The 21628-nt window shown below is 34.9% G+C and overlaps 1 protein-coding gene across 1 annotated transcript; it reads left to right on the top strand.

The window, feature by feature from the left end:
- Nucleotides 1-6835: 6835 nt before the first annotated feature.
- Nucleotides 6836-16430, top strand: LOC145583071 (uncharacterized). Its single transcript, XM_081640185.1, has 8 exons — nt 6836-6944; nt 10340-10744; nt 11124-11244; nt 14820-15135; nt 15345-15417; nt 15489-15579; nt 15669-15748; nt 15898-16430. The coding sequence occupies exons 1-8, from the start codon at nt 6888-6890 to the stop codon at nt 16030-16032; spliced, it is 1278 nt and encodes a 425-aa protein (XP_081496311.1). The 5' UTR covers nt 6836-6887; the 3' UTR covers nt 16033-16430.
- The last annotated feature ends 5198 nt before the right edge of the window (nt 16431-21628 follow it).

Here is a 21628-nt window from a genome sequence, read left to right as displayed (position 1 = left end):
AAAGGCCCTTTTGTGTCCATTATTCTGCGTACATGTGGTTAGGGCTTGGAGGTTCACTGTTTTTACACAAGATTGGTAATTGGACTCATCTTTCCTTCCTCGACGAGCTAGTTGTTGATGATACCCCTATTAATGAATATTGTTGGGGTACAACTACTCTAGCTTACTTGTATCGGCAATTGGGTACGGCATCACGAAAAGTTGCTGATTCGATTGCTGGTTGTCTCACGCTTCTACAAGCGTGGATGTATGAGTACTTTCCGTGCTTTCGACCACAGCAGGGTACCTTGACAAAGGACCTTAATATCCCTAGTGCGCCTGCTTGGGATGTTGGAGCGGGATGTCCTAGCAAGAACGTGGAGCGCCTCCTTTCTTTTCGTACTAGAATGGATGCGCTAACTGACCTTGAGGTTAACTGGCTCCCGTATGGAGTTGATCCTGCACGACACGTTCTGACCACCTTATTTATTGGCTGCATCCAGTACCGTAACATCATTGAGCCGTACATGCCTGATTGAGTGGTTCGACAACTTGGATTCATGCAAGACATTTCAAGGAGCATTATCAGGCCAAAGAAGGCCAAGAGGCCGACCAACTTGAAGATGTACCGGGTAGACTTTCCGACTGAGATGAAATCTAATTTGTGGAACCGGTTTGTCCTTGATGTTTCTTTTAGTGTTGTTTTAGGTGCCCTCGCCAGACTTAGTTCTGGAGCTCCTACTGTTGCGTCTGGTTATATGCAGTGGCTGTATAGATTTTCTCACCCTCGGGTATCTCCTAGTTCAGGATTTACATGCAATCTACCTAAGAGAACTAACACGGATTATATAAGTTGTTGTGTTTTATTATACTATTATTTCGACTACTAGTAATTGCTATTTATATAATATGTTGTCGTCTTATTTGCAGTGGATGGGTCAGTCCATGGAGATTCACCAGAGAGCACTAGACGAGTATCCTCACATGTCGCGTGAAGTAAGGGCAATGACTGAGCAGCTTGTATTTGATTGGAAGTCGAAGATGGGGTTGTAGATTACTCTTTATTCGTAATAGTGGTTGCATTTTTAATACATGTTTGAACTATTTTATATTTGTTTTTATTCGGCATGTAATGTAAGAACTAGACACTTTTATAATTTGTTTTGTTGCATGTAATGTAAGAACTTAAATACTTAATTAGTTTTATAACTTTAAATTACACATAGCTACAACTATTCAAACTTAGTGAAAATACATTAGTAATTACATACATAACTATACTACCTAATTAATGTCTCCCACATGTTCCTTCTAACTTCATATTGTTGATCTCATCCATCAACACTAGCCTCGTGGTTCTCAGTCCACCAACCTGCGATTGGCGAAAGAGGTGATTCATTTGCAAGTTCAAGACAGATGAAATGTGACCCACCAACTGTAGCGATCACGAACTCTGTACTCGGTGCCGTGACCCCGTTTCGTGCCCTCAGCGGTAACACTGTGATGCATGGGTAGTAGCAAGTTGGTACAAGGCCTACACTAAGAAAAATCACCCTTGTGTTGAACCAAGTAGCAATAGGAAATAAATCTTGAATTGTTACCATCCAATGTCGCTCCCCAACCGCACCACCATCCCATCGAATACGCTCTATATTCATCCAAAGTCTCCCAATCCCGTAAATCCGTTCGTACAACTGTGGATGACCAGCGATCTCGTTTGCTATTGTTTCTCGAGCGTTATACCATTGCGCTTGATCACCAAAGAAGAAGTCGGCCACACAACGAAAGCCATAGTTCCCATCACCAATAACATCCTTCCACGCCGTGATGTACGACAACATCGGTCCCGAAAGCTGTCGCAAATACCTGCAGTGACTAATGTCATATGGATCTTCTGCACAAAAGTAATAGTCAATATTAGTAAAGCTACAAGATCTTATACACTCAATTTATAAAATTAATAGTTATTTATTAGTACCTGTTTCTTGGTTACCACCACTTTCAGTGTTTCGACGGTTTACATGCTCGAAATAACTTGGATCACGCCTGGTATCATTGTTCCTCCGTCAACCTCGAACATTCAGGTTTACATGTGGTTCTTGAAGGTTTGTATGAGCCGGATGCAGCTCCTCTTCAATGATGCGAGATACATTTCGAAGTACAACAGGATCACTATCCATGACCTCATCAACCAGAGAACAAAAATGTGCAGCTTCCTCGGTCGAATTGTTAACCAAATCAAGAATATTAACACCATCTCCAATAACCAAGATCTTCCAGTAGGAATGAATTTTCCTGGTATACAAGCCTGTCTATGCAATTAGTGAATCATGTATCTAGAAAGCACATGGTACACCATGAGTCACACGCATTGCACATCTACAACGTTCATAGACCTGGTAACTCAAATCCCGTATCCTTTACGTCTTATCATCAAGTACTTTCAAACAATGTTGAGACGACAATTTGCCATTTGCACGTGACAGTGGCAATTGTCTGCACTTCTCACCAATTTTAGATCTTGATGCTTCCAAACCATTACGAATTGCAATGATTTGATTATTAATATGACAATGGACTTGGACCCATATGGTATCCAAAGAACCTGCTATTGATTCAGATTATTAAAAACATTATTATTTTTTGAAAATTTTGGAATTTGGTACCTCAAAAATGGGGGGTGTTGAATTTTGGTACCCCTTTAAAACTTTATTTTATTTTGGTACCCATCAAAGTGTAAAATAATAGCTTTTGGTACCTCCATCCATGTTCAGTTAACTTTTCCGTTAGTGGGCCTTGTCACCTTCCAGCCACCCCTTAGCCACCTTTAAGCCACCAGCACCTCCAATTCGCAGCCACCAATCACCAGCACCTCAAAATCGCACCACCAACACCTCCAATTCGCATCACCGCACCTTCAATTCGCACCACCAGCACCTCCAATTTGCCGCTCCTTCTAGCCACCTTTAACCACCAGCACCCCCGGCAACATGCACCAGCAAAACCACCTGAAACATCCTTGCAATGGCCGCAAAACCCACCTGAAACAACCCAAAAAACCACCCGTTTTCTGGGTTGTTTAAAAACCCTAAACGGGTTTTGTTTTCAGGTTGTTTCAGGTAGGTTTTAGGGTTTTGAGGGGTGGCGAAAGCGCGATGGTGGTTGTTTCAGGAAGGGAATAGGTCGGCAAACAAGGGAGGGGGGTTGTTTTCGGCAAACGATGGTTATTTTGGAGGGTAGCTACTGCTGTGCGGTGGTGTGCGGTGGTTTTGCAGCAGTTGTGCGGCAGTGTGCGGAGGGCTGAGATCGTAGGAGGGAAAGGGAGAAGGTGGGCTCGCCGGCGCCAGAGTAGTGTTTGGGCACCGGTAGCCGACACAAGGTGGGGGAAGGGCGGCTGACAGGGAGGAGGGAGGGGGGAGGGCAGTTGGTTGTTTTTTTTATTATTATTTTTTATTTTTTAAGTTTTTATTTTTTTATTTTATAAGTTTTTTCTTTTTTTTTAATAAAATTAATTAGATAATGGGCCCTACTAACGGCAAATTTAACAGATAATAGACGGAAGTACCAAAACCTATAATTTTAAAGTTTGATAGGTACTAAAATAAAATAAAGTTTTAAAGGGGTACCAAAATTCAACACCCCCCATTTTTGAGGTACCAAATTCCAAAATTTCCTTATTTTTTTATTAAAATTACAATAACGAAGTAAACACAACAACTAATATAGTAAAACAACGAACCTGTGGATGATTCAAACCACGTCTTCACTGCTGAATGTTGGCTCTCAACTCTACAGTTGCCCGTGGTACCAAAGTGAAGAACTTGGTTCGTCCAATATGTCACAAATTTGGTTTTATGACAAAGCCATGTTCTCTCAACATAAAGAATTGCTACCTGAAAAATTTGCCACCTAGCTTTCATCGTAGCTAGAGCATCATCATACTCCGCCTCGGTTGTAGCATCCATGATACGTTTCCATTTGCCATTTTTAAAACTCTTACCAATCTTCTTGTTTTTGAACATATCAGCCACCCTATCTTCCACATCTTTGTTAATATGCCATCGACATAGTAAATGCGACGTCCCTGGAAACACTTCTCTCAAAGCCGCACAGAGGCCAAGTTCAAGGTCTGACAAAAATACCGTTGGCTCTTTATCAAACCCAATCAACTCCCTTAATCTCTGCAACACCCACCGATAGCTTGCTGTGCACTCGTTGCGCATGAAAACATAACCAACTAGGAAATTCTGGTTTGTCGGTGTGACACCTACTATCTTAAAGAACGGCATCCTATATCAGTTGGTCTTGTAAGTCGAATCCATACCTACTACATGTGGGTATGTGCGGAGTATGTTGACCATGATTGGGTGCACCATAAATGTATGTTGCAGGACGCCGAGATCATCGGCCATGACCCAATAAATATACTTACTCTCTTTCGCCAAATGAAGAAATTGCTGAACAACTCCTCTTCCTTCAGACATCTCCGTCCTCAACTCATTCTGTCAATTGTAAATGTGCCTGATGTTTGGATGATCATCAGGAAATTGCTCTGCAATAGTTGCCATGATGTTACGTGGTGCAACCTTAGACTTTGTCATGTCACGCACAACCTGTTTTGCACTCGGGCTCAATCCACTAACTTAATTTACGATAACCCTCTTGATACACAATCATTGGATGGTTATGGGTGCCGGTTTCATCATTTTTTGCACGGATCTTCCAATTGTTAGTGGTGAATTCATAATATATCTTGATGTAGAAAGGACAACCATTAGCTTTGGTTTTTGTCTCCTTCCGTATCGCGTTCTCCAACTCTCTCGGCTTGCTCCTCCGTCCCCGATCACATTTCAAATATCGATACGGCCGACCATCTCTGGTTTTGTTATAAGACGATTTCACCAAAATAAATCCCAAATTTATGGAAGCAGCATCCGCCCATTTTACTGCATCATCAAACGTTGGAAATAATGTGTCCGTGATGAAATTCACACTATAATTCACACCACCACCGCCGTCTTCAAATTCCAAATCTTATAAAAACAAAATAAACAAAACAATGGTCTTAGACATTATGTTCTTTTTATAATATTAATAATAATATTTATAAAACGATATTAGAACTAATAATATCATTATTCACAAAATATTGCGAAGTAATAATAATAATGTTAGTACTAATAATAACAAAAATAACATTAATATTAATTACATAAACAATAATAACATTAATAGTTATTATTCAAATTATCAAAATATTAATAATAACCACATTAAAAATTATAATACTAATAAGAAGACTAAGTTAATAAATTTAATTAATTAAAAAAAACATTAAAAATATTAACAATAACAACAATAATACTAATAATGATAACTACAATAAACACATTAATACTAATTACAAAACAATCATAACATTCTTACTAATTACTCATATTATCAATAACATAATAACAACCACAATAAAAATAAAAAATAAAAAAAGTAATTTAATAATCACGTATTACAATTAATTTAAATTAAATAAAAAAAATCTGGAAATGGGACATCTGCCCAAAAATTCCGGATTCGCCTAAAATTTTCAGATTTGCCTAGGTGGATCCGGAAATTTTAGGCGGATCCACCTAGGTACATCCGAATATTTTGGGCGGATGTCCCATTTCCAGAAAAAAAAAAGAAAAAAAAAACTAAAACTTACAGATTCATCCGACAACATCTCCGGAGTACGAATGTTCCAGTCGTCCATCGTCCAAAACCCGTCGCAAAAACTTGATAATTTTTATAAAAAAAAAACGATTTTTGGGTGGTGGATCGAAGCAAGTGGGGTTGGATGTCGTGGGGACCGATTTGGTGGGCTCGGGATTTACGTGGTACACATTTGAGGGGACCGTTTGATATAATAATGTTCATGACCAACAAAGGAGCTTTTTATAATACAACTTGCAAAAAAGGCAAACTTGTCCATTCATGTCAAAAAGGGAGCGTTCCCTTGTAAAATGGGAGTGACGTTTAGCAGCTCACTTTTATTACCTAGGGATGGTAGATAATAAAATAGTGGGACTGGGAATAAGTGGAAAATGACATTTTTGCCACCAATGAAAAGAATGGAGGAGAAAGATTAATAAGGGTAGTTTTGTATTTTCGTTATTTATTCCCTACCTATTCCCATCCACCACTCAAACAATGTATTGCCATATTTTTATGATTACCACGTTTTAATCCCCAAACTCCCATTCCTACATTCCAAAGGCCCCATAGTTGTTACTCCCTCCGTGTTTTAATAAGTGTTACAATTTGACTTTTTTCCACTATTCACATAATGGTTTTGACTTGATTAATTTACTAATATAAAAAAAACAAATGTTATTGTATATTGTCCTGTTCTCTTCACCTTAAAAAAATAATATTAAGTAAAAATAATTTCAGTTCAATATAAATAAGTTCAGTTCTGTAAAATTAATTTCAATTCAGTAAAAATAATTTCAGTTCAGTAAAAATAAGTTCAGTTCAGTAAAATTTAGTTTTCTTAAAGAACACTTATAATAGAAAATCAGTAAAAGTAATTTCAGTTCAGCAAAAATAATTTAAGTTCAGTAAAAATAATTTAAGTTCAACAAATATAATTTTGTTTTAATAAAAATAATTTCATTTCACTAAAAATGAGGTGAAGAGAACGGGACCTAATACATTATTAGATTCGTTATAATGTATACTTTCATAATATCAATTTTCCTATAATTTAATTAATACATGATTAGATAAATTAATAGTCAAATTCGTGTCTCAAGATACACTTTTGACTTGGGGCGACTAATGTTTACTCTTTATGGTCTACACTTTTGCCTCCCGACAAACATCCAACTTCAATCTTTGTCTTCCTTTTCGTATTATATTCGGAGCAAAAAATGCAACAACAATCTCACGAACTTTGCGTTTCAAAAACCGAGAATGATTCCGAACAGGTTATCTCTCTTGATTTAATCTATATTGGTTTTTCATTTTTGTTTAATCGATATCTGATTGCTCATCTTTTTTGTGATTGCTTGAATTCTGTTTTTTTTTTTTTTTTTCTTTTCTTTTTTTTTTTTTAAAAAAAAAAGTTGATTAAACGTGTTTATTGATAATTGCTTGAACATTTTTAGGTATGTTTCGATTTTGATAGCAACTGATGATTTTTGCTGAAATCTTATTTGGGTTTATTTTTTTATTTATTTTTTTTTTTTTATTTTGCTTTTGTTCTTCTGTGTTTGATTTTATTTTATTTTTTTCCCATCAAAAGCTTGAAATAATACTCATTCAATGTTGTGGAATTGATTTTGTATTAAGTGATAATCATGTGATTTCCTTGATAGCTTCACTGGATTTTGCGAGGATCAAATTCTTGTTGATTCTTAAAACTTTGGGTATATTTGTTATTCTTATTGTTTACATGATCATGATGTGTGAACACACTATGTTGCTTGGATTTGGGCACTCGTGTCAGACACGGGTCACTTGTCCAAGTGTTCAATTTGACTATGTAGCGTAAACATTGCATGATTTTGGTCCAAAGTAACGGGTCCAAGTGTCGCACTCTTGTTCGAGCGTTGAGGATCTGACATGGTATTTGAGGTAAGATGAAGTGTCTGAGCAACATACCTTGCAATAATACGTGTTATTGTGTTGTATGCTATGATTATTGAAGATAAGTTTTCAAAATGTGGCAAATTTCCCATTTTAAATTAATTTTATAAGTATTCATTCTTATTAAAAAAAATGTGGGAAAGCTGAAAACTCGGAAATTTCCATTCTTGTTTGTGAGGGGTTTGTTTTTTTGTTAAACATGATGTTTTAAGTTTAGAGTTGAAGCTACAAAAGGGTATAGACGCCTTCAATATCAGACCTTTATTTATCTCTTTTACAGTCGACATTGTAGCGTAGCTAATTTTTGTGCTTCTTGAAGAATGGTTTAGGCTGATTGGTTTAAATGGAGCGCATTATTTTGATATGAGATGGATATAATTAGAGGGTAGGTAAGCTTGAGGATGTAAAAGCTAATTTTGAATGACTCATACCTCACATGAACATATGGCGTGATACTGGGATGAAACAAAAGAAGGGAATTTATAAAAGTATCATTGATTGCTTTACTGATTTGAAATTTTTTGGGATTTTTAGTTGTTGATGGTGAAGAAGCTGGAATTTGTGATGGGTGTATATGTGTTTCTAATTGTTTAGAAAACTAGAAAGCAGGAGGGTCCTAGATACATGTAAATACATGTTGCTGTAATGATCTTTGAAACTATTCCCCTTCTTCCCTAGCTCCCCTCCATTAGATATATACTATTTTAGAGACCTTCATTAACTTGGAAATCTCTTTCTACATCATTAAATCTGTTTGTATTATTTGTATCTTAAGATGGGCGGTGATATCATGTCAAAATAAATTTTCTCACTGTTGTAAGTGCTCTCTCCTTCCCTAAATCGAAGCTCTATTTTTCCAAATTATTTAACCTAAATAAAAGCTCCCTTCCTCATTTGGGTGGGTTCTATCACTTATACACTTTTTATCAACAAAGCCCTTCAACCCCCACTGGACTTTCTCTCACTTACCCTAAAAATAACAAGCTAGGGGAATACCTTTATATATATATATATATATATATATATATATATATATATATATATATATTTATTTTAAAATTCAACTACTAATCAATAATATTTACTAGAATTTCTCTTCTAATCTTTTGCTCAAGAGAAATGCGGCTTTTATTTAAGGACGAACGGTGTAATTATTAATCACTTAATTAATTATTCGACAAAAATTCTATGACTAGTGAAACCTTAAATAACCGTTATTATTTTGATGTTATCGACTACCATAACCAGTACTCTGCCTAAAATGTCGATGAATTGTTTCGGTACAACAACTACTCTTCTGTAAAAGTGAACCAATACCCTCAAGCCCTCAACTAACAAATAGTAATGTCAAAGGCATAAAGCTCCAGCCTCCAAGATACAGTAATCAAATAGAATAAATGTGCAACATGGCAACAAAATTTTGTTTAAAAAATCAAGCACCAACCTATAACTTAATAGCCAAATCAACAAAATAAAACAAGTAAAACATTAAAAACACGAGGAATAATAAATAGGAATTATACAGCCAATGGCCAGTAAAAGTTGATTGTGCTGATTTTTTTTTTTTTTGAAACAAGTTTAGTCCTTTTATTATGCTAATTCAAGGATGGGAAGATTGGTCTGGGAGGAGTCATGAGGGACTGTGGATGATATCATGGCTGCTACATGCTATGTGGTGAAGGTTGCGGGTTCTGTCAAAATTGCTGAGGCCATAGCAGCTAGACATGCATTGCAAATTGCTGTTGAGGCTGGTCTTACACGCGTGGAATTGGAGACTGACAGTCTTAAACTGTTTCATCACCTTGACCAGAAGAAATATGAAAACAGTTGTTTTGGTCTAATTGTTTGTGATATTTTAATGTTAGCAAAGCTGTGATGCTCTATTAGGTACTGTCATGTAGAGAGGAATGGTAACAAAGTGGCCCATAAACTAGCACAATTGAGCAAAAACTGTAATGTACTTCGTGTGTGGATTGAGGATGTTTCTCATGAAGCTACTAGTTTTGTATTAGCTGATTCTGCACTTTTGAATTAATAATACTCCCTGCTTTCTGTAAATAAAATAAAATTAAAAAAAAAAGCCTTAAGCATTCTGTACATGATTAGGTGAACCAAATACTTATGCTTCATTGAAATGCATCAGATTCGTAGTTTGAAGGATTTCATATCTTTTTGACGTTGGAAGGATTTCATTCATTTAAAAGGGAGAGGAAAGTGAATCCTACACTGATTCTATTTCCCTTTCCTTTCCTGTAATCGTCTCCAAGCAAGGGAATATGGATCCCTCCGGATTCCCCTATCTAGACAAATGTAAATCCACAAGTAATTAGCTAGTCTATGATAATTAGTAGCAGTAATCAGCCCATTTTCAAGGAAACTGAATAGTATTAGAGTTAGATAAATACCAATCAGCCCAAAATAACCCTTGTTCTTTTTGCATGAACTTTGTTGATTAAGTCTACAGATTTTGGTGCAGGAGTGAAATTTTATCAATATACCCCTTTATAGTTCTTTGCACTTGAAATGTGTTGTCTGGTCTATAGATTATGGTTCAAGAATGAACTTCTATCAATATACATAGTGTACCTTATAATCGGGGCTGTAAAACTCAACTAAAGACTTGCAATTTTACTAAGATCAAAGTTTGATAATGTTTTAGTTCAATTCAGAATCAGTTTTTGATTAAATTGTGATGAGATCAGAGGAATTTCACTGAAAGGGGTGTTACATGTAGGTTAATTCTCATGGTTTGCGTACAGTTACTGAAGAACAGTCAACTTCGGATTCAAAACGGGAAATCCCAAGACTTTCACTTCAAATTCCTATAAAGCCTGTGGTATTTACAAATTTTCAAGGTGTTGAAGGTTCACTTCAGCCTCAAATTTCATCAAAATGTGGGGCATCGTCTCCAGGAAGTATCCTACGTGGTTTAAGCTTCAAGAAGAAAAATAATCCTCTTGATGGTGAGAAAAGTCGCCTCTTAAATTCAAATCCACAAGCAGTCGCAGGAAGTTCATCTTTGTCCAGGGCCATGTGGGGGACAAGATGTTCTTCCCTTTCTGGACCTGTATTGGAATCATCCCCTTCAGTTACCACCCCTGCTTCTGCAAGAACTGCACGTGAAAATCAGAGATCATATGTAGGTTATTACTTTCTTTCCCTTTGACAAAGTATTATATTAATCTGCTTTTATAGCATGTAACATTTGTAGGACTTGAAGTTTAATGCAGTTTTTGACCGTATGATCAAGCTTCTCCATCTCATGTCGGTCACTCTAGAGTCTAGACTTAATGTACAATTCTTGAAATGATTCATTTGAGTCTTCGTCCATTAGAATTAATGACTTGCACCCTTAGGTTTTGAGATTTTCTTTTGGTTCTTATGCCACTACCATGATTTTTTTTTTTTTTTTTTTTTTTTTTCAAAAATTAATGATTCTTCTTCATATTCTTCTAACTAGCTTAAATAAAAAATTACAGTGATAGAGATAGATTTCTAATTCAGTTTTGGACTAGCAGAAAGGGGCTGTTAATAAATATGTTACAAGGTCATTGTCAGTACCTGGCAGAAATATTGTTATCGTGAGGTCCCCATCATTTGCGGCAAGTATTGTGCAGAATCATCCTGATCATCCTGATGGTATGTTATTATTTTTTGTATGTGTTTTTTTTAGTTCTTTGTTTTTAGTAGTAGTGACGGGTTTCAAAAGACAACACTTGATTATCTCTTCCAAACATGATTTTAGCATTAAAAATGTGCAAATGGGGGAGTTTTTAGATTCCGGGCCTTTATAACCAGTATTCTCAATAATTTTCTTTGTAAACTACATTAATTGACAATATCTGCTTTATAGAACTAAAGATTCATAGATTTCTGAAATACATTTTCTCAACGCTTGAATTTAAGAAAAATCTTTCGCAAATTGCACTGATTTACGTTCAAATACATTAGGTTTCACTTCATTGGGATAAGTAAGAGAAAAAAGTTCCAGTATGCAAGGGAAATATGAGTATCTTGATTTTCAAATATCTGAACTCTGTGAGTAAGAAAAATCCCCATCCTAAAGCTACTAAGATACTTATCACAATTATATTTAACTTAACAACTTCCTAGGCATTTTCACACGCCTCATACAATATACATTAATCATTACATAATATACCTTTTAAAACTAGTACTCTCTGTATCACCTTTATAATATACCTTACATAAGAATTATGAGAATAAAGAAGAATTTTACCACAAAAGGAAAAGAAAAAGTAGTAAATTACCCGAGTATATTTGGTTAATCACTTGTCGACGTAGGGGTCTACTAGAATAATAATATCTATGATGAACCTTGTATGCAACTATGCAAGGAAGTCCGGCCATTGAATTGTAGACCTTAGACATCGTCATTGGTTCTATGTGCATATTTATAGCTCTAATTTTCCAAGGATCAGATGAATGAGAAGTAATTTCATCAAAATTTGTATTTAAGAAACATGAAAATTTTCTCCGGCCAAATTGCATTCCATTGTGCAAAGGGGTGCCATAAAACTAGTACTCCCTGTATCCCCTTTTTCATTGTGTTGCTATGCCCATGCTTTTGAGATCGTGTGTTTCACCAATCAACTTTTATTCTTCTGATTATGGTAATCCCCATTAGGTGTCATATGTGCATGAACACTTTTTGAGAGTGGCCCCAATTTTAGAAGACAGTTTAATTTCCAAAATACCTGTAGAGGGTAAAAGTACCAGATAACCCAGCGCAAACCCTACAATGGGATCTTCGGAGTTGACTGGGTCCAGATCCGAAAAAGCCTAAAACGACCATATAGCGCCTAAAACAATCCAAAACCCTAATCAGGTCAATAACTCTCCTCTATAAATACTAATCAAATCAAATCATTAAGGGTTAATTTATCTTCTACTTTTTCCCTCTCTCAAAACTCTCTCTCGAAAGTCATTTACTGACTTGTCCGTTATAGGGGCATTATCGGGAACACCCCTTGTTCCCCTGAATCAGTTGACTTTTGTTGTTTTGCAAGACTCAGTTTGACTGGATAGGCTCCCCCATTTTCACATCAGAAACATAAACGGAACCAAATACTTACCTCCGTTTTTTTTAGTTGACACTTATTCCTTTCTAGGAAGTTTATTTTTAGTTGACACGTTTCTTTTTTGGGTAAGCTTTATACCTTACTTTTTTAGTGTACCCCACTTGCTTTATTATCCTCTCTCCTCTCCTTAATATGTGTGTCTAAATTGAACGTGTCAACTGAATAGAAACACAGGAAGTAGTAACAAAAGACTACCAAAAGATACAATATTCCGGGCTAAGCAACAAAAAAAAGAATGGAAAATGCAATGTAGAATAGAAAAGAGTCTTAAACAATGTGAGTTAAGGAGCTTTAGCCCATTCATTATGTTAATAGAGGGAAGTGATTTCAAGAAGTCTTCGTTGTAGTTGGTTGAATTTTCTGGTGACAATTTAATATTTTAAATGGAGGATACGAGTTACTTTTTCTTAAAGAAAAGGACTGTTTTCATAATTAAAATGTCTGATTCTCTGAAATATTTTTCTGTATCGAGAGTTCACTGTCAATTGCTCGTTTATCCTACTGTGGATTCTACTTTATACAGTATGAATTTGGCTATTGTTAAAATTCTTGTTGTACTAGGATTTTGATCTCATTTATCTCTGTCTTGATTTATCGTAAATTGTGTATTTTTATTTTATTTTACTTTAGTTAATTATATTTTCTTCTTAACTTTATATATATACATTCTGTTTCCTCATCTTCAGTTTGCTGTGCAAACTTTCTCCTGTAAGCATAATTTACTTTCTCCTGTAAGCATAATTTACTTTCTTAAGGTTTTCCCAAACCTTTTTCATTTTGACCGCCTCACAATTTATTTTAAATGTTATTTGCTCCCTTTATTATGTGGGTTTAGGTGTGATTAGTGTAATTTCAATATTCATATTCATAACGCCTAAACAGATCGCATGCATATAAATAACATGGATCATGAAACAAATTAGGAATACAACCTTTGATGCATGTTTCCAATGTTACATTCGAGCTCCTGCTTGGAGATTAAATCCTTACACGTTGCTCCTCTGTTGTTGTTCCACATGCACGAATCAATGAATCTACCTTGCGTTTAGGGAGAAAGGGAGCGCTGGTTATGGGTGAGAGAGGAGAGAGAGTGAATAGCATTCTTTGTGTTGTGGAATAATTCTACAATATCTCTCATTTTTATTCCTCAATATATGTAATCTTATTATCAATTTAGAACTAACTCCCTTGGTTTACTCCTCTCAACTGACCACTAAGCCCAAACATGGGCTTGATGTGTTTGCTTTGACCCGTCACTTATTGTGTGACTCATAGGATCCAGTTAATTATCAGTGGGCTAATCGTCCACAGATGATAATTGGTATCTAGCAAGACATTATGCCCACCAAAATATCCGAACTAATTATCCTGTTATCCCCATAATGATCCTTTATTTAGTGATTGCAGTAACGATTGAGGCCACATTTCCTTCATTAACACCTCTTCTTAGACTTTTAAATTTCCTCAAATTTTAACTTTATATTTATTTTTTATTTCCATTAACACCACCATTAGCTCCCTGTGTTTTCTCTCGTTTTCTTCCACTCTCATTCTCGGATGGTTCCTTATAATGATTTATTTTAGCCTACCCTAATCACTTAGAGCCTAGTGTTTTGTTGTTGTTTGGGTAATGGGTTACATACTTACATGTCCATTTGGCATACTATTTTCAAATGATAAGTATTTCACTTCCTGTTGCCAGGGTAAGAACTATGAATTTATGACTGCTACAAGTTTTTAAATGTAATAACTAATTTTTGGGTCCAGGTGACGCCCTGAGTTATATCATGTTTAAAAATAAATATGCGTAAATACTTTTATCAAATTGTTTATTATATGGTCATTTATTAATTTTGTTTACAATAAATGATGTGTAATATGACATCGTTTATCGATTTAATTGTATGATGATGTGGAATGATAATCAACTAAGGAGGAAGAGTGGCGGTGTATGGACTTGCCTAGGAATGCTTTAAGATTGTATAGTATAGATTTATGTAGTGTTTGGTAATAAATGGGTAGATGCAACTGAAACTGAAGTGAGACTTGTTTTTTTATTTTAATTTTTCTATTTATGCTATAACACCAAGTCATTTTTGTCTCCATGGTCAGACCAAATAACTCCTGACTCACCTGGTTGTGATAATGATGAAGAAATTCCTGAAGATGAAGCAATTTGCAGGATTTGCTTTGAGGCTTGTGAAGAAGGAAATACTCTTAAGATGGAGTGTAGTTGTAAAGGTGCCCTACAGTTAATACATGAAGATTGTGCAGTGAAATGGTTTAGTATTAAGAGAAATAAGATATGTGATGTATGTGGGCAAGAGGTTCTTAACTTACCAGTGACCTTGCTTAGAATTTCCTCTGATGTGCAGAGGAACAATGGACCAGTCCAAAGTCACCACACTGTATCTTCTCGATCATTTAGGTGAGTTTATATTTTTGATGGGTATAACATAACATGTATTACCTAGCTGGCTGGTTCAGTTATTGTCTTTGTATGGATCTGCTCGGCTAAAAATTTATTTCTAAGAGTTAACATTTGAATTTTGTGTCATGAATCAAGCAGTCATTTTGCTGTTTATCTAATAATGCTACTTTTGCATATGATGGTTATACTTTTGACATTTACTGCAGCGCTTGGCAAGATTTTGTGGTGCTCGCCATAATTAGCATAATATGCTATTTTTTCTTCATTGAGCAACTGTTGGTAAGACATTATTGCTACACAAACGATACTCCGATGCTCATCTGCCTCTCTAATTTCGTGGCCAAATGCAGATCCAAGACTTAAAGACTCGAGCAGTTGTGATTGCAGCACCATTTGCATTTGCTTTGGGCCTTGTAGCATCAATGCTGGCTGTCTTCCTAGGTAAGCCATTCGTATTGAATGCGAATGACAATAGAACTTATTTATCAATCGTTCAATCAACTTATTAATGTAAACTTCCTTTGATTCAGCAATCAGAGAGTATGTATGGACTTATGCTGCTGTAGAGTTTGCATTTGTGGCCGTAATTCTTTGTATTTTCTACAATGTGGTGAGTGTTACAAAGTTTTGGGTTCCTCTTAGGTGCTGCATAGTACTTTTTAACCACTATTTTATGGAAAGTACATTGTTCCAACTAAATTTAGCGACCTACTCGAAAAAATTGGGCATGCTGCTAATTGATATCTTTCTCTATTGCAGCTTCATCTGAATGCAGTCTATGCTGTACTGCTTTCATCAGTGTTGGGATTTTCGTTCGCCTTGAGCCTTAATGCGCTGTATATTCATTTTTTTTATTGGAGGAATCGTGCTGCTGAGAGCTCCAACAATGTATGATTTTTGAGTTAGTAAATTGATGAAATGTAAAGTATTTATTTAAAATAAAAAATAAAAAATAAATAAATAAATAAATAAAAAAAACAATTATTTTGAGGGATGGTGGTGTATTATAATTTTTTGATATTAAACCTTATTTACACAGTAAAAATCCAACATTCCTTAATCTTTGGATCTATACAACTAAAATCTAGGAATTGTTGGCAGAATTATTGAAAAAAAGAACGGTGCAACAAGGTTATAAATGATATCATCATTTAATGTTTTACTTGAGAGCTTGCCTCACTACAATATTTCTCTCCTTCTACATGACTACTTGTGATTTCTTTATTAAGCATGGTCTGTATATTTTAAATATTCTTTTATATATAGAGAGAATTTATTTGTTCATTTTCGAACTGCATCTATTATATATTGTATGTAGACACTTCTAAATATTAGATATACTACCTCTGTTTCTTTTTACTTGTAACAAATGAATTTTTTGTCTCATATAGTATAAAATACCCATTTTTGCATATAAAAAGAGGTAGTACTTAAAATGAGGATGAAGAGTTGTGGTTAACTATCCAAGCACGTGCAACACTTGTTTTTGTGTTAGAGCAATAGTAATGGGGTTCTTAAGGAGAAAGAAATTGTAAGAAACTCATATATTAGGAATAGGGGTTTCTTACCTAGAGTTTGCAAAGGGGAGTTTCACCTATAGACCATCTCTAATGGTAATACATATTGGAGTTCTTTTTTTCAGGAGAGAGTGTTTTATGTAAAGAATATTAATAAGTTACTAGCAAAGACAAACCTAATAACTAAAGAGCTCCACAACCTTATCATAATGTTTTTGGACCAACAATTAACACTTGATTGTACTCGATTGTTAACGAATGTCGTTTGAAAATTTTTTATGAGAAAATTAAAGTCATCTTACTCAGTAGCTACCACAATGGTAGAGAGTAAACCTTCATGCTTCAATGGAGAATTCTCACTGCAATTGCAAAAAGAGGGGTGAGAAATTCGGATGAAAATGGTGAAAATTGTAAAGGGGAAAAGAGAAATGAAATTACATCATTATCCCAAACTAAATTGATTAAAAAGACAATTTTAACCCTTGAGTAACTTTTATTGTTACTCATATTGAGTAATTTGGATTTTCCCCAACTAATATGATCCCAAGTTTTGAGCTTTACTTTTTCCTATATCTTCCCCAAATATAAGTCAGCTATGAGTATAACATAAGTTGTAGCTACACAAATTATATTGTTATTTGGTATCAACAAACATGTAATATCACTTTTTTTTTTCCTCAACAACAGATGAATTATGTAACCCAGAATAATAAAACAAATAATTTCATAACAAAAAAAAAAAAAAAAAAAATGCATAAATGATGTTTCACCATATTTATTATTTCATTGAATGAATTCTGCTCTCAGGTAAGATAAAAGAAATTAGACTTTTTTTTTTTTTTTTGGAACTATATTAAATTTTGCCATTTTTCTCGATTAATCAAGTGTTAGTTCCACGATTGCTTAAAGCATGGTACCATTTTAATGATCCAACCAAAGCAAGATGCAAACAATTCTAGTTATATCAATAAATACAGCATGGAGATTGGCAAGAAATTTTTTCTGTTGAAAACTATTTTGTTACAGCTTTAACATTGCATCAATCAAAATTACTAATACCTAGGTCTTAACTTGTCAGCAGATATTTGGTTTCAATTAGCAAAGCTTTAAAAAATGGAATTAATAAATGGCTTTGAAATAAAACTTAAGAGTCAAAGTTGGATGTGGGTCATTGAAGGAAAAAAATGGGGCATTCTATCTACATGAAGTGGAGATTAATGTTTGTGCAAAATTGACCCTCTATTTTAAAGTTTAGTCTATAAAAATTTTCATGCACCATTTGTTTAATGCCGATATTTAATGTTTTTTATTTATCGTCGTCGTAGCAAATTTAACATTTTTTAGTAGTAAGTTCAATCAACATGAAAGAAATTACATTAAAATTATTTATAAGTTAACAAATTATGTATATCGATAGAATATTCATATTTTCATATTATCTTTCTCATATTAAACAATTCAATGTTAAATAAATTATTATTTATTCATCTATTAAATATTTGTAATAAGAATTTTTTTAAAAAATAAATGGGATCAATTGACCTCATCACCTTAAATTTTGATTTGCCCCAATTATTTTAAAGAGTTGATAGTTAAGTATAACATTGGGTCTAAATTTTTGTATTTTTTTTTAACTTTTGGGACCTAGTAGTTTTTTTTTCATCTTTTGGGACGTGTGGTTAACAATTTGGCCAACTAACTAAATTTTAACCCATCGAATCAAAATTTAGGTCCTTCAATTAATAAATTGTGCAAAAAAACATAAATCTTTCAATTAGTATCATGTTAATTGACAAAAACATAAGTCTCAAATTTGATAAAGTCAATAAATAATATTCTTTTCCTTTTTCATTTTTTCACTGGCTCACTGCTATTTTTTTAATTCTCTACATTATTAAATGATGAATTGGATTAGTAACAACGATGAATTAAGATAGGGGAGAAGAAAATGGTGTCTCCTCGTTGTCATCGTCTACTTTCTTTCCACTTTCTTGCATTGTTAGGAATTTTATAACAATGGCATGCTCAAATTTCAACCGATTTTGAGTTTTGTTTTTGAACTAGCAAATTTTAAGCAACCTTTAAATTTTCTTTGCTATTTGTGAATTAATCCACATAGTCTATTCGCATTAAGAATTTAATTTATATCCTAGTTATAAATGACATCTTTCTAACAATCTGATGTATATGCGCCGTTAATTTGATGTTTGTGTAATGATTCCTTAATGTATCTATAATTATTGCTCCATATTATTTTTTTTTTTCATGTGTAATAATCCTAATTAGAGAATATTATAAATCAGTCCACGTCTACAAATAAAATAAAAGGAAAATATTTTTGCCCGTTAGTATAATCTTTTTTTTTTTTTTTTGAAAGAATGGCCAGTTAGTATAATAAAATCCATATGTTTTAGGCTTTTAGCAATTTATATTTTCATCCAAATTTATAATCCTAATTAGAGAATATTATAAATTGATCCACGTCCACAATCTAACGAAGGCTTCAGCCAATCATACAGGTTTTGGTTTAGTTGTTGGAGTCTTGGAGATATCCCGCAGCTTGGTTTGTTAAGAGGTTAGGGAACCATGCATGTGGCTAAAGGTGGGCACGGGCCGTGCCGGCACGCGGGCGGCACGGGCCCGGCACGACTCCAGCACGGGCACGGGTGGCGGCACGGCACGGCGGCCCACCTGTGGGCCGTGGGCCGTGCCGTGAACAAAAATCCGGATTCCGGCACGGGCACGGCACGTGGCACGGCGGGTGGCACGTGGGCCGGCACGCTGGCACGACCCGCCGGCACGGCACGTGGCACGGCCCGGCACGAAGCCAGGCACGGCCGACACGGCACGGCCCGTGCCTTACCGTTGGAAAGCTAGCCGTTTATGGCCGATCACAACATGTTTATCGTGGATATCTTCCATCCATGGAGGATAAATGGCGTAAATATTACACCGATATTCCTATGATTTATATTTTTGCTTCTATTTTAGATCCTAGACAAAAATATGATGGCACCTTCTTATTAATTGATATTTATTATAGTAACATGAATTTTGAAGATGATGTTGAAACTTTTAAGAATAAGGCGACGGATGAGTTTTTTAATTTATATAGAGTTTATGAAAGTAAATATGGAACCGTGTCTCGATTTGCCCCTTCTCAAACATCCAAAAATATAAGTAAACGGGCCAAAGGTTTATTTGCACAAGCTGCTAACTTGATGTCTAAGTATTCAGGTACAGAATCATCATCATCTAGGAGAACACAAAGCGATGTTTCGGAGTTGCAAATGTACTTAAGTTACGACTTCATGAAAAGGCATGGACGATGAAGAGAAGTTTGGCCTCGACATCCTCGATTGGTGGAAATCACAAGCCGTGAAACATCCAATTTTGTCGGCAATGGCTCGTGATATTTTTGCTATCCAAGTCTCCTTTGTTGCTTCCGAAAGAGCTTTTAGTGCGTCGGGAAGAGTTCTAGACGATAGAAGAACAAGACTAAAACCCGAAACACTTGAAATGTGTGTTTGCTTCAAGGATTGGTTGGATGCCGAAACTCGTTCTCAAGATCGTACTTATGCACAAAACGACGACGATGAAGGAACGTCGACTTCTTTTAGTTCTCATACTTCTCAATCCACTCAATTGGCGGATGAACTTGAACCTCTAGGAGACGAAGACGAAGATGAAGACGAAGGCGAAGACGAAGACGACCAATAATAATTACATGATTACATATTTACATTATACACTATTGTATTCTTTTTGTATTATCGAACTTCGTATTCCGTATAATAAATGAAGTTATTCAATATTCATACACTATTGTACGATTTTTAATTATCATCACTTATTTTGTAATTTTGTATTATTGAATTATCGTACATTCGTACCGGCTACCGTCATATAATAAAATAAGTTATTCTTCAATTTTTTGTGTTTTCGGATTATCGCACTCGTATTTTTTTTTATTATATGCATTGTTGTTTTTAATTCGTTTTTTTTATCATTTATTTTTTTTAAAAAAAAAAAAGAGTGGCACGGTTTGGCCCGCGGCCCGGCACGGCACGGCCCGCTAGGCACGTGGGCCGTGCCGTGCCGTGGGCTGGGGTGTGCCAATTTCAGGCACGGCACGCCGCAGAGCCGGCATGGCACGGCCACCACCCCGGCACGGCCAGGCACGGCCCGCGGCGGCACGGGTACGGCCCGTGCCCATGTTTACATGTGGCTCATAGTATAACTAGATTAAGTAGTAGCTTTGAAGGTCTTAGGGTAGGTAAAAAGCGTCTAACAGATCTTTATGAGCTTGTAATGGCTAATTTAAGCCTCCCTCCTTCCTAATAATACAGCAGGTTTTTGGTCAAAAAAAAATAATAATAATAAAATTGGTCCCTTAGTATGAAATCCATTTTTTTTTTTTTTTTTTAATGTATATCTATCTTTGAAGGAAAAATATAAAGATCAATAATATTAATACCTAATATTGTTTAGATTGGGGGTAATGTTTGGATTGGGGGTAATATATTAAGGGGTAATAAAAGTCAAATTTGAAAAAACATAAGTAATTAAAAGTGTTGTTGTACCAAATGAAATAAGATAGTTGTTGCATGAGGAAAAGAGAGAGACGGAGGAATTATTACCCTCATAATGAAGGTAATAGTTACACTCCCTCCCCCTTCTGTAACTAACTATTACCCAAAATGAGATTTTAGAGTTTAAATTAATTAAATACGAAATATTATCTTTTGACATTAGGAATTTTATCAAAATACATAACAAATGAGAGAAAATGTACAATATATTTTAAAATAAAAATAATAAATAATATACTACGTACAACGAATAAAATAATACGAAGTAAATGTTATCACATAAATACATAATATATTTGTTTTAAAAAATACAAATAAATCGTAATCGTGCATCGCACGGGCTTCATATAGCATACCTAAAATTTATGAATGACATTATTG

This window comes from Chenopodium album, chromosome 15 (genome assembly GCF_948465745.1).
Source record: "Chenopodium album chromosome 15, dcCheAlbu1.1, whole genome shotgun sequence".
Classification (NCBI taxonomy): Eukaryota; Viridiplantae; Streptophyta; class Magnoliopsida; order Caryophyllales; family Amaranthaceae; genus Chenopodium; species Chenopodium album.
This window is presented reverse-complemented; position numbering and strand designations above follow the sequence as displayed.

What these genes read in the sequence shown, in the direction of transcription:
- LOC145583071 (XM_081640185.1), top strand. Translation starts at nt 6,888, where the DNA reads ATGCAACAACAATCTCACGAACTTTGCGTTTCAAAAACCGAGAATGAT. An exon ending in GTGAAAATCAGAGATCATAT is followed by an intron (nt 10,745 to 11,123) that starts GTAGGTTATTAC and finishes TTGGACTAGCAG; the next exon opens with AAAGGGGCTGTTAATAAATA. An exon ending in TCATCCTGATCATCCTGATG is followed by an intron (nt 11,245 to 14,819) that starts GTATGTTATTAT and finishes CTCCATGGTCAG; the next exon opens with ACCAAATAACTCCTGACTCA.